Source organism: Carcharodon carcharias, chromosome 4 (genome assembly GCF_017639515.1).
Source record: "Carcharodon carcharias isolate sCarCar2 chromosome 4, sCarCar2.pri, whole genome shotgun sequence".
NCBI classification, from domain to species: domain Eukaryota; kingdom Metazoa; phylum Chordata; class Chondrichthyes; order Lamniformes; family Lamnidae; genus Carcharodon; species Carcharodon carcharias.
The window spans coordinates 36062673-36078369 of NC_054470.1; the positions used below are offsets into that span (position 1 = coordinate 36062673).

At 40.0% G+C, this 15697-nt stretch overlaps 1 protein-coding gene across 7 annotated transcripts in view; it reads left to right on the forward strand.

The window, feature by feature from the left end:
* dapk1 (death-associated protein kinase 1) overlaps positions 1-15697 on the forward strand; it is a 225658-nt gene that overhangs the window by 160089 nt on the left and 49872 nt on the right. For all 7 annotated transcript variants that reach the window (XM_041186193.1, XM_041186194.1, XM_041186192.1 and 4 more), the window contains 2 exons: positions 7203-7280; positions 11747-11969. In XM_041186193.1, the coding sequence (XP_041042127.1) occupies positions 7203-7280; positions 11747-11969 (301 nt within the window). The remainder of the gene's footprint in view (positions 1-7202; positions 7281-11746; positions 11970-15697) is intronic.

Genomic DNA, 15697 nt, shown 5'->3' on the forward strand with positions numbered 1-15697 from the left:
TAAATATTGAAATGGAAACTCAGATGGCAGTCTCTATTTTAAAACTGCACCAGTCAAATAGACTGATTTGAACTTTGTGATGTACTCTGTGAAACAAGACAATATGCACTAATTATCCAAATCTTATGCATTGCTTCTATCCATCTGGTGGTATATTCAATTACTTGGGTCCATCAATAGCAGGTTCTGATATCTCACCCATCACCAGAACTGAAAGCTAAAGGCATTTTAGCAAGGTTGGAAAAATAGAATGAAAAAGTGGAGAAAAACATAAACACCAATCACGGAGAAGGTATAAGTATGTTAAATAGCTTCAGGATCTGATCAGGGACAGTGGCTGTCAGGATCAGATCGTGGTATTGCACAATTCAAACGGGCCAAAGGTTGCCACTTTCGGACCTGGAAAGTGCCTGGTCTACTTCAAATTACCCTAGAAAGGCAAAGTATCTCAAAAACAGGTTAAGCAAGCTGTTTCACACTGCTGTAATTGAGTGGCTATTCAAGTGGTATTTTCCGTTACCATACAATTGAGCAATGTTGTGTGTGCATTTCAGTGCCAGTGCAATTCCAAATACGTAGGCTGCATGTCCTGTTAATTGAACAAAAATAACATTTCAGTGCCAGTGTGAGGCTGGATATGTGGGCTGTACATCCCAAAGACCAGTGGATCTTATCAAACAGCATGTCGCTTCTACTGTTTGCAACGAGGAAGTACAGACCGTACCCAACCAGCTTATGCTTGCAAAACTCAAAACAGTGTGCCAAAATTAAATGTGATTCAGCGATCGGACAACATTTACTAAATAATCCTCAGTGTGCTAAAAATAATGCTGACAACCAGTTTAAGATTCAGTCAGGCTCGCAGTGCAGCACATTTGCGCATACTGGAAGCTACATATATTAAGACACAGGGCCTTGTTCTTTGCAGACAGAAAGAACATGTACACACATTGTGCCTGTTTCAGGTAAACAAAATAAGTGAGAGCCATTCACTGGTTCATTCCTCAGGGCAATGCCTTGACCAATCAGGGTCAAGCTACCTGGTTTAAATTTCAAACAATGATTAGCAGCTAACTGTCAGTCACCATTAACTAGTGCATTCTTCATGGCAATGCCTCTACCAATCAGAGTCCACCTGCCAACCATTCAACACACTCTTCTCGTACAGTATAAAGTTGTTGCTTCCTCTGACATTGGTATTTTTGTGATTGTCCTGATGACTGCAAGGTAAAAAGCTTTGACAAAATGTATTCTTTCAGCAATACTCAAAAATAATAGCATGTTCCTGCAGTTGTTTGTAATTGACAGAGTACAGACCGTACTCAACCATGCCATACTTGCAAAGCCCAGAACAAAACGTCTACTATTTGATGTGATTCCACAATTAGGCAGTACTTGCTGAACAATCCTGAGTGTGCTAATAATTACACTAACCACTAATATAAGATAATCAGTTCTGCTCATAACGCAGCTTATTTACACTTGCTAGAAGCGACTTTCATTCATATGCAGAAACTCGTTCTCTGCAAACAAAAGGAATATGTTCGAGCCTTGCCTTTTTTGAGTTATCTGGGAGCTTGAGGAACCTATAGTTCCCTATTGTTTTCTCCATGGCAATGCCTCAGCCAGAGTTGACTTGCCAACCAATTAGCACCTTTTTCTCCTGTACTATAAATTGTTGTGATCGTTTGAAATTTGGTATTCTTGCATTTGTGCAAGAAGAAAAGCTTTGGCAACATGTCTCACTTTTAAACAATATTCAAGTGCTGTAACTACCAAGTGACCATTAATAGAAAACAAATGTTACATGATATTAAAAATCATCAGTGAGGTTGTGAGACATGAAAAGGACCAAAGAATGCAAACTTCGAAGGGTTGAGTGGAATAGGAGATGGCAAACAAAAAGATGAAAAAATAGAAAAGAAAAAGGAATAAAAAGCAAGCTGCAAATTCAATGGATTTGAAATGAAAGCAAATCCATGAGCCCTGAGAAAAGAAAATGTTGAGAAATCCGACAGTGCTGTGTTCTGTAACTGTGCTTAAGCAGTACAGATCAGGAAGATCCCAGCCTCAGTCCTTCCTGTGTGCACGAGTAGCTGATGTCAGCCAGGGCGGTGGTGTGACACTAAATTGGCTTTGGCTTCTGGTTCAAGGAAAGGAAAGTTGTCCAAGGTTTGTTCCCACTGCTAATTGATATCCAGCAGCTGCTGATGTAGGAGTGTTTGTAGATGTTGTGAAGATGACTGCACATCTGCAGGTGAATAACCTGCAGACACTCGCTGTCAAACCTTATACATTGATAATGGGCTGTCGCACCAGTGAACATAGGTTATTCATAGCACCATTAACCAGTCTTTGAGGGGAGAAAAGGGAGGGAAGGGGAAACCAGGGCCTGAATCTTCAGGTCAGCGAGCAGGGGCAGGGCCTGCTCGCTGACGCATAAAATGACACGTGACATCAGGCGTGCATCCCGATGTCACCACGCGTGATTCCGATCTTCAGTTCGGCGGACGCCCGTCGAACTGTCAAAGGCCTATTAAGGCCTTTTAAATATCAATTAAAATACTTAACTGAGCTGCCCATCCAACCTTAAGGTTGGCGGGCAGGTGAAGAGCCCAGCCTCCCTTCGCATATCATGAAACCTCATCCACAGGCGGGATAAGTTTTCATTAAGGTTTTTAAAGTTTAATAAAATTTTTAAATAAAATTCATTGACATGTCCCATTTCATGTGACACTGTCACGTGAAGGGACATGTCTAATCTTTAGAAATCAAACTAAAGCCTTGGAGATTTCTGCACTCCTTCACGAGCATGTGTGCAAAAGAGCGCAGGGCCCAACTCAGCCTACTCCCCCTGCCTGCACAGGGGACGCTCAGCGCTTCCAGATGCGCATCATGCCTGGCGGGCCTTAATTGGCCTGCCTATGTAAAATGGCGGCGCGCAGCCGATCGCAGGCGGTGATCTGCCCGCGCCCGTTCCCATCCAAGTCACCTGACGGGGAGAAAATTCTCCCCCAAGTGTCTTGGAGACTAGTATTCCAACCAATCACATGTTAAGCTGTTGGAAATTTGTGTTGTTCACTAATATCCAAGTTCACTTTCTCCAAGTCCATCTGTATTCTCAGCAGTTAACTTTGTGATTTAACAAGTTGTAGCCAGTGCAAGTGGGCAATTTTTTTACTTTATGAAGATAAAAGTGCGCAGCAAATGTGTCAAGTTTCCAGCATCATCTAAGGCAAGAAAGGTACTGAAAAGGCTTTGGTACTTGCTCCAGGGGATTGCAAGGGGGATGGAATATAAAAGTAGGGAAGCCTTGTTACAACAGTACAGGGCACTTGTGACACCACACATAGAGTACTGTGTGCAGTTTTGGTCTCCTTACTTAGAGGAATATACTTGCATTGGAAGCAGTTCAGAGAAGGTTCACTAGGCTGATTCCTGGGATGAAGGTGTTTTCTTATGAGGAAAGGTTGAGCTGGTTGGGCCTATACTCATTGGAGTTTAGAAGAAATAGGGGTGATCTTATTGAATCATATAAGATTCTGAGGGGCCTTGACAGAGTAAAAGCTGAGAGGATGTCTCCTCTTGTGGGGGAATCTAGAACTAGGGGACACAGTTTAAAAAATAAGGGGTCTCCCAATTAACATGGAGGTGAAGAAGAATTTTGTCTCTGGGGGTCATTAATCTTTGGAACTCTTTTCCCCAAACAGCAGCGGAGACTGGCTCAAGGAATATGTTCAAGGCCAAGATAGATAGATTTTTGACCTACAAGGGAGTTGAGGGTCATGGCGTCTAACAGGAAAGTGGAGTTGAGGCCACAATCAGATCAGCCACGATCTTATTGTTGGTGAGCAGGCTCAATGGGCCGAATGATCATACAAATAGATACACAATTCTTGGCTGCTGCTTTGAAGGCCTTGCCTGTTTGTTGATCAGGGAATGATGTCATTTACAGAGAGGGGGAAGTTCTATACATTTATTAAATACTATTTTGTAATTATCCATTAATAACTGAAAATCATTTCAAAGCATATTCAGTGATGGAGATTGAATTTGTATCAAAACCTTCACGAATGATGTCTTACTGGTAACACCATGTTGTTGTTGTGAAAATCTGGGAAGTATGTCCTGTCTTTGTTAGAAATGTAAGTTATTCGTATGGTTTCTTAGAAGAATCGTGGAAAATTTTGGGATTAAAAGGCAGTTAATTTGCATTTCTACCCACAAACTGGCTTTGTATGACATGTTGCCATAGAAATGAGTGATTCAGGGTGTAGCTCTGGTTAGAAGGTTCTTTTGTTTAATGTATCTGTGTGTGTTTGCTGATCGAAGCAGACAGTTCCATTTGGATTTCATGAGGGAAAAGCAGTTGGAAACTTTGCTCTAGCTTGCAGCTATTGGAGGAAATCTACAGAGCCTTGTAGCAGAAAGTGGTCAGCTTGAATAGTTGGTTCGGAAAGAGCTATACAGAAGCTGTGGGAGCAGCCTGGCCAAAGCCAAGACAAGCTGGTCCAAAGTTGTGAGTTCTTTAAAGAAAATTGTAGGACTGCTTAGCCAAAAGCTAATGGGAGGATCCCTATGTAATTTCTACCTGGAAGAATAGCTGGAATACTAAGGAGGATTAAAGTAAATTCCAGAGAGCTGTGGCATACTTTTGGGTTGTTTCCAGGGAAGGTGAATGGACATTTTGTAAGATAAGGGAACTCTTGGGGGAGTAGAAATTAGAACTGTCTTTATAGCATAAGTCTTTATAAGCTATAGTGTTAAGATAATGGTGTTTGCTTTGTTTAATTATCCTTTTTTCATATTAAAAAAATTGTTTTGTTAAAAAACCGTGAAATCTTGCGGCATAGTTCTGTTGGTAAATTGCTGCGTGTTTGGATTTCTTCTTTAAACATTAACAGTCCCTAATCGGATCGTAAAACTGTTAGCAGGCAGTAAGGAACTTGGATCCGAGTCTCTTTAAGAGCTATAAATATTAGTGTGCTCTAAAAAGGTTTATAACCACAATGGCATGAACTTGTATTTTATATTTTATAGGCGTTTATTTCTATTGATTTTTGTAAACAAAAGCGTATTTTAAAAGCAAGTATACAAAACCACTAATCAGGTTACACTCCTAAAAAACCAATGTAAAAAAGATAACATTTTGACCTTATCTATTTAAGTAGCTTTTACCCCACAACCACCGCCTTTATGTTCAGCAAAAATCGACTTTTTGAGTTTGTGCCATAACAAAAAGCCTTGTCTCACATGTTGATTAAATTGCAGCCATATGGCCCTGAATTTAGTTTACATTATTTATAACGAGTGGAAAATCCTGGAAGGTCACCCACAAATTAAGGTATATACAGACGGCAGGCAAGGCTTCACGTGTCTTCTATATGTATACACCATTTAAAACATGCCCTCTTTGCAAAAAAAATTGCAAAGTTTATGGTTAATTTAGGGAACAAATATTAAACTCTTCCCCCTATAAATATTGAAGAGTGTACTGCAGTTGAAATCTTAATGATACACAACACAAACAAAGCATGATCCTCATTAGATCCTGTTCCAATAAAGTAATTTGATACTAGTTATGTATATTTGGCTGAAAACCAGTGACTGAATGGCAAGAGAAATAAGAATCAAAGAGTGAATATGCATGAGCAAGGATGTAGTTGGGAAAGTTTTAAAGCATTCTACATTTCTTCCTTCCAACAATAATATGTTAGATCAGGCCAATACAAAGATGTAAATGTGATGCACATATAAACTTATGACATATATGCTCATTGAACTTTTTTAAGTAAAGCAATTTCTAATAGTAAAAATTTGAAATAGAGCTAACTAAAATACAGTCGTGAAATGCACAAATTTGGTACGTGTGTCCCTAAGGTGATGGTATAGGAATTCAATTTGTTAAACCTGTTACACGTCATGGTGTTCTAACAAAAACAATTTACTGTGATTTATTGTTTAGAGTAGTGATTGTTCATGTGATGATGCTGATTGAAGTGTGAAGAGGCTCCAGGAGCCTTCAGAGCGATATAATCTAAATAAAAATACCTGCGGCTAGGCATGTTTGTAACTGACTGCAATGTTAGGGCTGCTCCCTGTTTCAGTGAATGTTTGAAACATTAAAACAACTGGACAGGATCTCGATCGAAAAAGACACTTCTTGGTGTCGTGCTAGCTCATACGTTGGGCCCCAACTTTAAATCCTGGCATGTATTAAGTTTAACTGAGACAGTAGTTGAGTTGCTGCCACAGGTTGAGTAAGGAGACAAATCAGCTGAGGTTCCCGGTAACCAGTCAGACTTACTGGAAAATGTATTTGTGTAAGCACTGTATGGAGATAGGGCCAAGTTTGACTGGGACAATTGATTAGCTTAATACTCTTTCCAGGCTGATCATTGGGCCTTTGGGTGAGACATTGAAGGGCTGTTTCCCCCACAGAACTGGTTATAGACAGACTGTTGGAATGTTAGATGAAATTTAATGCGAAGAAATCTGAAGTGATACAATTTGGAAGAAAGAATGAGGAGAGGCAACTTAAACTAAAAGGGGTGCAGGAACAGGGAGATGTTGGGGGTTTGTGGGGCTATGGGGAAAGAGCAGAGAAGTGGCAATAATTGGAAAACTCTTTCAAAGAACCAACACAGGAACAATAGGCCACATGACTGCTCCCTGTGCTGTATGATTCAATGAGTCAGAGAAGAATGGAGCAAGTTTTTTTTTAATTAGAGGTTGAGAATAGCATGTTTACTGGTGCTGTATCAAATAAACAAAGTGACATACAAAACTGGAAAACTCTTCATCTGAAATCACAAGTGTTCAGGGTAAAACCACTAATATTCTTGCCAATTAGTAATGTGAGCCTGAGGGGATGTTTTGTGATTTTTTTTTCTTCCTCTTTGTTTTCAGCAGGCATTACTTCTTATTATGCATTCATCCAGAAGTGCTGTATTTAAATGCAGTTATAGCAGGAACTAATTATTATGCAATCAGTGTAGTGAATCTGGTTCATTTCAGAATCTTCCTGAGTGAATTGTTAAGCAGCTCTTGGCTGAGTGTCTGGTTACACAGTTTGCTAACTTTCATATCTAGCATGAGTGTGAAAATAAAATACGCAGATTGCCAAGTGTGACTTTTCACAGGTTAAATATGAAATTAAGCGGAAATCATGCTAATTGGATTGATTGCTGGTTGTTTAACAGGATGGAAGAACTGCAGAAGATCTTGCTAGAGCAGAACAGCATGAACAAGTCTCCAATTTACTTGCCAGGCTTAAAAAGGTAACACGTATGTATAAGTGGGGGATCTCAACAGTGGACATATGTTAGCACACCTTTCCAAGAACACTTTTGGCAGCTTGCACTTTTTCCTCCTACAGTGTTCCCATGAATTGGTCAGGCAATTAAGCTACAAATTAAAGGACTGTACAATGTTAGGTTTAAAATTGGTCAGAAAAAAACATTCTTGATGCAGTTTAAATATTGTGTGCTTGTGACAATTGTGTGCTTGTGACAATTTATGGTGAAGAGAATAACTATGTATAACTATAACTACTGTATACACAATACCAGTAAATAGACTTCTGTATATGGTCATCAACAGTAAAGTTTTCAGCCAATCAGTAACAAAAGTGCTGCTGAATTTGTTACCAGAGGTAGAAGCACCAGCAAAACATTGGAACAAGTGTAGGCCATTCAGCCCATCAAGCCTGCTCTGCCATACAGTTGGATCATGGTTAATATATAGCTCAACTCCTCCATTTACCCACTTTAGCTCCATATCCTTCGATACTTTTATCTCACAAAAGTCGCGCTCTAAAATAGGTGTTTTTGACCGACGTCGCTGGCAGTGCTGCTTCCAGTCTAAACGTGAAGCAATTTAACCGTAGTAGGCAAATGCAACAGCAATACAGTGCAACCAAGTGAAGTAACAGACACATTTGTTCCCTAACAAACCAAAATGAGTTTACTCTCGTTTGTCCAGTGCGCATTTGTAGTGAAGTAGGTACCAACCCTTGGAATGTTTTTTGTGACTTATTGATGTATCTGCAAATAGACTGATAGAGCTGACTAAACCGTCAAAACTAACCAACAATATAAATAATTTGATCTCTACAGCAGTGACATTGCAGTATCATTTTCAGAAGCAATTTTGCAATATAAATGCAGCATTAGCATGAGTTCATCCATCACTATGCAATGTTCTGTGAGTTTATTTAATCACCTTTAGCCACCTATTTTACCTGCACATTCAACAGTTCAGGTTATCTTAGCTGATAATGAGAATTGTTCCTGGCCATATTCCCACGTGAAGATTTTTTTTTTGGATTGCATGTCTGCTGGCTAGGAGAACCTTCCCAGTTCTGTCAAGTTTTCAGTATTTGTTTTTGTCTAAAACGCAAATTACGGTGCATATTATGTGTGTGCATGTGTTTGTGCTTAGACGGAATTAGTTCTGCCATTGTAAGGTCAATTCAAATCACAAGATTCAGCTGTAGTATTCAGCTGTTCATGATCATCAATCACTGCCAGCCAAAACAAAAGTGAGGAGGTTACAAAATAAGATGATTGTAGGATGAAATTGCCACAGGAATTTCCATTTTTATTTTATTGGAGCTTAACCCTACCAGTCCAATTAAGCTCATATCGCCATTGCCCAGAGGATCATGTGGATATTGATACGTGATGCATGGTAGCACCTCATTTTGTTACTATCCTTATTGGGGATGATGCACTGTCTCACGTATTTCAGGTTGTGCATTCCAAAAGGTTTCTCCACTGCAACTCTCATGAAGTTGGCCAATGGTGCCCAGAAGCCTGGAGGTGGATATTGCAGAACGAGGGGTTCTGTGATATATGGTTTATAATCATCATCATAACCACACAGGCTTATTGAACCATGAGTCATATGGATACAACATGAAGATTTCAGCAACTCCAATCCCATCATTTCTATTTTTTAACAGTCTTCCTTGACACACAATGTTAACAGGAAAATAAAAACAACTAACTAACTTATTGATCACTTGGTCAATAATTTGAAAATTGGGATATGATAAGGTAGTAACTACGTTCTAGTAGTAGCCCAAAATATTGGATATAATCACAATTTCTAAATATTAGAAAAGCTTTTCAAATACAAAACTCAAGGGAGCTCCCAATAATTGGAAGGATTTTCTTGTTTGCATTTAATAGGCCAGTGTGGTTCCAGTAATTAAGATTCTCTTTATATCAGAGAAGCACTTCAAGAAAAAACTTTTCTTTCATTATGTCCTTAGCTGACAATGCACATGATTTCATCCCTTTTGTGTGTGCAGGATGACACTAAAGGAAAGAACTTGCATTTGTATAGCATCTTTCATACTCACAGGATGTCTCAAAGCACTTCACAGCTAGTAAAGTGCTTTCAAATTGTAGTCACTGTGGTTTTGTGCTGTAGGCAAAGAAGGCAGCCAATTTAGACACAGCGATGTTCCACAAATAGCAATGAGTTAAAATGGTCAGTTAATCTTGTTTTGGACATATGGGTTGAGGTTTAAATGTTGGCCAAAATACTGGGAGAGCTCCTGCTGCTGTTCAAATGCTGTGGGATGTTTTGCTTCTACCTGCACAGTGAGATGGGACCTATTGTATTCAGCACCTCTGACAATGCAGCACTCGGTACTTCACTGAAGAGAAGAAAAACAACAAACATTAAAGCAAAATACTGTATATGCTGTAAATCTGAAATAAAAACAGCAAGTGCTGGAAATACTCAGGTATGGCAGCATCTGAGGAGAGAGAAACAGAGTTAACGTTTTGAGTTGAATATGACTCTTCAGAACTGCAGGAAGGTAGAAGCGTGTTGGGTTTTATGCTGTTGAAAGGGGAAGGAAGAACAAAAGGGAAGGCCTGAGATAGGGTAAAGAATGGGAGAGATTAAATGTCAAAGATGTGATGGAACAGGAGGCAAAGGGACTGGTTTCTCAACTGAATGCTGACTGGGCCGTCAACCATGTCCTCTTAATTTCCCACACTTCTGTTCTCACCTCTTCTGCTCCTTCTCAGAACCATGATAGGGTCCCCATTGTCCTCACTGTCCACCCCATCAGCATCCACATTCAAAGTATCACTCTCCGCCATTTCTGCCACCACCAAACAGATCTGCCTCTCCCCTCTCCTGGAGGGACTGTTCCCTCCATGATACCCTGGTCCACTCCTCATTTGCCCCTGACACCTTGTACCCTTCCTGTGGCATTTTCCCATGTAATCGCAGCAGATGTCACACTGCCCTTTTACCTTCCCTCTTCTCACCATCCAAGGCCCCCAAACACTCCTTGCAGGTGAAGCACAACTCAGTCTCTTCTACACTGGGAAGACAAACACAGATCGGGTGACCATTTTGTGGAACATCTCTGCTTAGTCTGCAACTATGACCCTGAGCTTCAAATTGCTTGCTATTTTAATTCACCACATTTCTGCCTCAGCCTGCTGCCATTGAGGCAGTGAAGCTCAACACAAGCTTGAGGAACAGCATCTACTCTTCCAATTAGGCATTTACAGCTTTCTGGATGCAACATTGAATTCAACAATTTCAGACCATGAACTCTGTCTCCCATTTTGATTCTTTTTTTCTTGCCATGTGCCAGTCTGAATCTTGTTTTTAATGTTTTTGCTCTTGGACAGACCTGTTTATTATTCTTACATCCACACACACTCTGGACAAATGCTTTGTTTCTTTACTGCAACCATTATCACTCTGTTATCCTTTTGTTCCATGACATCTGTGTTTTTTAATCTCTCCCACCCTCTACCCTATCCCAGAGCTTCCCTTTTGCTTTTCCTCCCCCTCCCAATGTTCAATGGCATAAAACCCATCACATTTCTACTTGCCTTCAGTTCTGAAGAAGAGTCATATTTGACTTGAAACTTTTACTCTTTCTCTCTCCATAGGTGCTGCCAGACCTGCTGAGTATTTCCACCATTTCCTGTTTCTATAAGAAAACCGTGTGTGCACTTATTTCAGAGTGATAGTTTGGAACTTCATTTGTTGTTAATGATTTCCAATAGGCTTATGTGGCCTGAGGTAAAATGCCTTGCAAGCTGAGCAATCAACCCACCCATGTTTGGAAAAGTGGATACACTCCCTCCAGTGGCAATGTTTATATTGACCCTGAGGACATTATTACAGAGCAAAGGAGAGCAGCACTGCTTCACCTATCGGTTCTAATACCATCATAAGAAAAGATTACTTTTTTTTTCCCCAAATTAAGTATTTTGTATGCATCATGCTAACTAGTTATCATGCACAAAGCATTATAACTTTTATTATCGTTTTGTGTAATTCTTGAGTTCATGCACGTTTTCATTCTTCTCTGCTGACACCTACTGAAGGAATATTGAACTGCTTTTAAATACTTATCCATTTCAGATTTACCCAATTGTTTTTCCTACTTGCATTGTAAGCAGATGTACATGGATGCATGCTCCTGACTAAATAAACTGCAGGATTTTAGATTGTGTTTAATTTATTGTGGTCTACATTTGTACACTGAAATTTCTGAATGCACTATTTTTGACATTTGTGTCAAATTCCTCTTTGCTATTTTAACAAAGCTGTTGACTTTGTTTAAATAATGCACATGGGAATTTAAAATGAGCGCATTTGCTAATAATAGCCCCTTTCAGCCTCTTAGCATCTAAGATGACACACCTATGGAGACAACGTCAAGCAGTGAATCTCCATTAATTTTGTTGTTTTGTTTTAGGATACACATAGAGGAATTTTCATTCAGCAGCTTAGGCTTTCTCAGAATTCACAAGCCCGAATAAAACTCAAGTTGTTTGGAAATTCAGGTACAGGAAAAACAACACTTGTGGAATCTCTCAAATGTGGGCTTCTGCGAAGTTTTTTCAGGAGACGCAGACCAAGGCTGTCATCTACCAACTCCACTCGTTACCCACCTTCCCCATTATCATCAAAACCAACAGGTATCCTTAACATTTCTAAACAGCAGTCTGCAGGTTGTTCATATTGTAGATATTATAATTATGCTGTTCTTTCAAGCTACAACCATGATATGTCATATTTTGGGACCTATTAAAACAGCTGTCACCCAGCTCATTATGTGACTGGTTGAAACTGAATATTGTCTATTTCACCTGGCAAAGTAATGTAAACAATGCAGGCAAGACTCTACTACTTTTTGGGTATAAACTGATGATGCTGTTGGACCTGCTAGAGAATCAAAGTTTGAAAAAAAAATTGAATTTTTTATTCATTTTATATTTGTAATTTTCTATTTTTCTTACATATTGATTGCATGGTTTTCCCCTTTTGTAGCCATCAGTACTGTTGTTATGACACAGCAATTGTTAATGGCTGAGTTATTAAAAATCCCAGAGGGAAACTTTAAACAACTGTCATAACCTATATTTCCAATTGGTATGCTTGAGATGCAGCTTTGAATTCAGAAATGAAACTACCAAGCCTCCAGAGGTTTTTATATAAATTAAATTAAACATTTATTACTTTTAATAAGAAATTAAACACATACATGTCTACACATTACTACCATAATAACTTCTAAACAAACCCCCAAATTAATCACTCCCAGGTAATCTTCCCCAAGGCAACAATAACCCATAGACTTAAACCAATATCAGGCAAAGCACATTTTATTTTACAAATTCAAATGCGGTTCCTTTTAATTTGCTCCATCACAGACAGTGGTAGGGCTTACAGGCTGCTTAAATATTACATGCCTCTGGCTTCCATACAAAACCCTTTTTCTGTATATACATAGCCTTCCCTTTGAATACAAATTCTTATTGTATCACCAGGCCTTTTGAACTCCACTTCTTCTAACAATAAAACCCCTTTCATAGTACTAATTTTATTAGTAATATAAACATATTGCTTGGTGTCTCCCAGCTAGGTGTAGTCTTTGAATGGTTTATTCAACAAAATGCAAATATACTCTTTACCTTACTGTTTAACATCTCAAAACTACTAAACGTCAAAGCACCCAGACCAGCTAGCTTTAATCCAGTTAGGGCACACACACTCACCTGCAGGCACAGACTGTACCACAAGTCCAATTTAAAATAATTTCCAATAATATGATATACATTAAAATCTTTGTGACACTCTACATTCTGTCCAATTCCTCAGTGTTCATCCAGTAAGGAGCTGCTTCATCAATGACCTTCCTTCCATCGTAAGGTCAGAAGTGGGGATGTTCGCTGATGATTGCACAATATTCACCATTCGCGACGACTCAGATATTGAAGCAGTACATGTCCAAATGCAACAAGACTTGGACAATATCCAGGCTTGGGCTGACAAGTGGCAAGTAACATTTGCGCTGCACAAGTGTCAGGAAGTGACCATTTCCAATAAGAGAGAATCCAGCCATTGCCCCTTGATGTTCAATGGCATTACCATCACTGAATCCCCCACTATCAACATCCTGAGGGTCACCATTGACCAGAAACTGAACTGGACCAACCATATAAATACTGTGGCAACAAGAGCAAGTCAGAGGCTAGGAATCGTGAGATGAGTAACTCCCCTCCTGACTCCTCAAAGCCTGTCCACCATCTACAAGGCACAAGTCAGGAGTGTGATGGAATACTCCCCACTTGCCTGGATGAGTGCAGCTCCCACAACACTCAAGAAGCTTGACACCATCCAGGACAGAGCAGCCCGTTTAATTGACACCAAACATTCACTCCCTCCACCACCGATGCACAGTATCAGCAGTGTGTACCATCTACAAGATGCACTGCAGGAATTCACCAAGGCTTCTTCAACAGCACCTTACAAACCCACGACCGCTACCATCTAGAAGGACAAGGGCAGCAAATAGATGGGAACACCGCCACTGGAACTTCCCCTCCAAGTCACTTACCATCCTGACTTGGAAATATATTGCTGTTACTTCACTGCTGCTGGGTCAAAATCCTGGAACACCCTTCCTAATAGCACTGTGGGAGTACCCACACCACGTGAACTGCAGCGGTTCAAGAAGGCGGCTCACCACCACCTTCTCAAGGGCAACTAGGGATGGGCAATAAATGCTGGCCCAGCTAGGGATACCTAGATCCCGCAAATGATTTTTTTAAAAAAATCCAATCTGAAACGGAACTCCATCAATTTTTAGTCTTGTTTCTGCTTCCCATCAGTTAGGTAACTGGTGGCTGAACATCTGAAGACTTGGTCACAGTCAGTTAAACTAACTGCCTCCATTTGGGAATAGTTTCTGTGAACATTGGCAAAAGTAGGGTCTGAACCTGGCTATCTGTATTGCTTTCTTACAATACTGCAAAAGGTTTCTTAGGTTCTCAGTTTAACACAGTGGAAACTTGCAACTTTCTGCATGACTTGAAACCACCAACTTCTGAGATGGCTACATTGTAATCGGGGCTGAGTATCCATCGTTCTTTATATAGTAGGCTTGAAGACGGATATAAACATAATTAATGCAAATTGAATTCAGTCATCCTTAAACTGAAGGATTGATTTGGCCTTGGAACTGGGCGCTGAGCATTCAGTTTCCCTTAACAGCTGGTGACCTTACCTGGTTAAACTGTGGCGCAGTTTCACAAAAGCGGGTAGAAGAAACTTCTAGGAGGATCAAAAAAAACTAAATGTGCTTGCCTTGGACCCACAAGTTCCTTCAAAGTAGTTTTCAAAGTGGCTTAGGTACTTCTTGTATAAGAATGTCAAAGAAATATTGTTCTTAAACTAGCACTCTGCATGCTGACTTATGCATGTTTGTGTACAGCTCTGTATAGAGCTATGCTAAGGGGAGCCAAGCCTGAGAGGTGATATTTGAATTATGCCGTTTTATGAACAATTTTTGCTCTGTTAACTTTCTTGACTCCCTTCCTTTCTAAAGATGTTTACCCTTTGCCCATGGAACCATACCCCAGCAATAGCTACTCTCTAGTACCTCAACAAAGTGGCCAGTTCTCACTTACAAGTCTTGTCAGTCAGTGTTGATAACTGATTCAGTTGCAGCAAACTCTGCAACCAAGTCCAACCCTTTCCCGTGCAACCTCCATGTAAGTGCACTCTCAACAGGAGTTCATGAAAGGAAGGGAAACCCCAACTGGTTTTTAGCCTCTGGGACATTGAAGTCAATTGTAACACTTGAACACCTCAGCACAGATTAACATTGAAATTTAATCTTCCTGGTCTTTGTGGTTCATGTGCCAACTGGATGAACTCACTGAGCCATCAGGGAGGGCGGAGAGCTTTACCAGACAGTGTGTTTCACCAATCAGCTTTTAGCCATATTGGGGAATGGAAGAGGGAGGAGTAGAGAAGAGGACAGAATTAATAAATGCAAAGGATCTCTGCTGTGATGAGTCAGAAGATGCTAATATCATTTGATGTCATTTAACTTGGACTATGGGATATAGGCTTCAAGGCGTCAGTTCCCATTGTTTATGCTGACACCCTTATCCCACCAGCAGACTTTTAAACCTCCTAACGGAGATGAATTTAGCAGCAGAACCACCAGATTTTGGGTTACAGTCACCAGTCTGTCAGAATCCAATCTTAAATGTCACCGATAAAAAGACAACCTCATGCTTCCAGTTTTGTGCTAAATATTTGTGTTGCAGTCTGCTATAACAGAGATTTTCTAATGATTTTTTTACACTAATAGCTTAATTTTATGTTGATAAAATGTGCAATGTAGAGTGCCTGA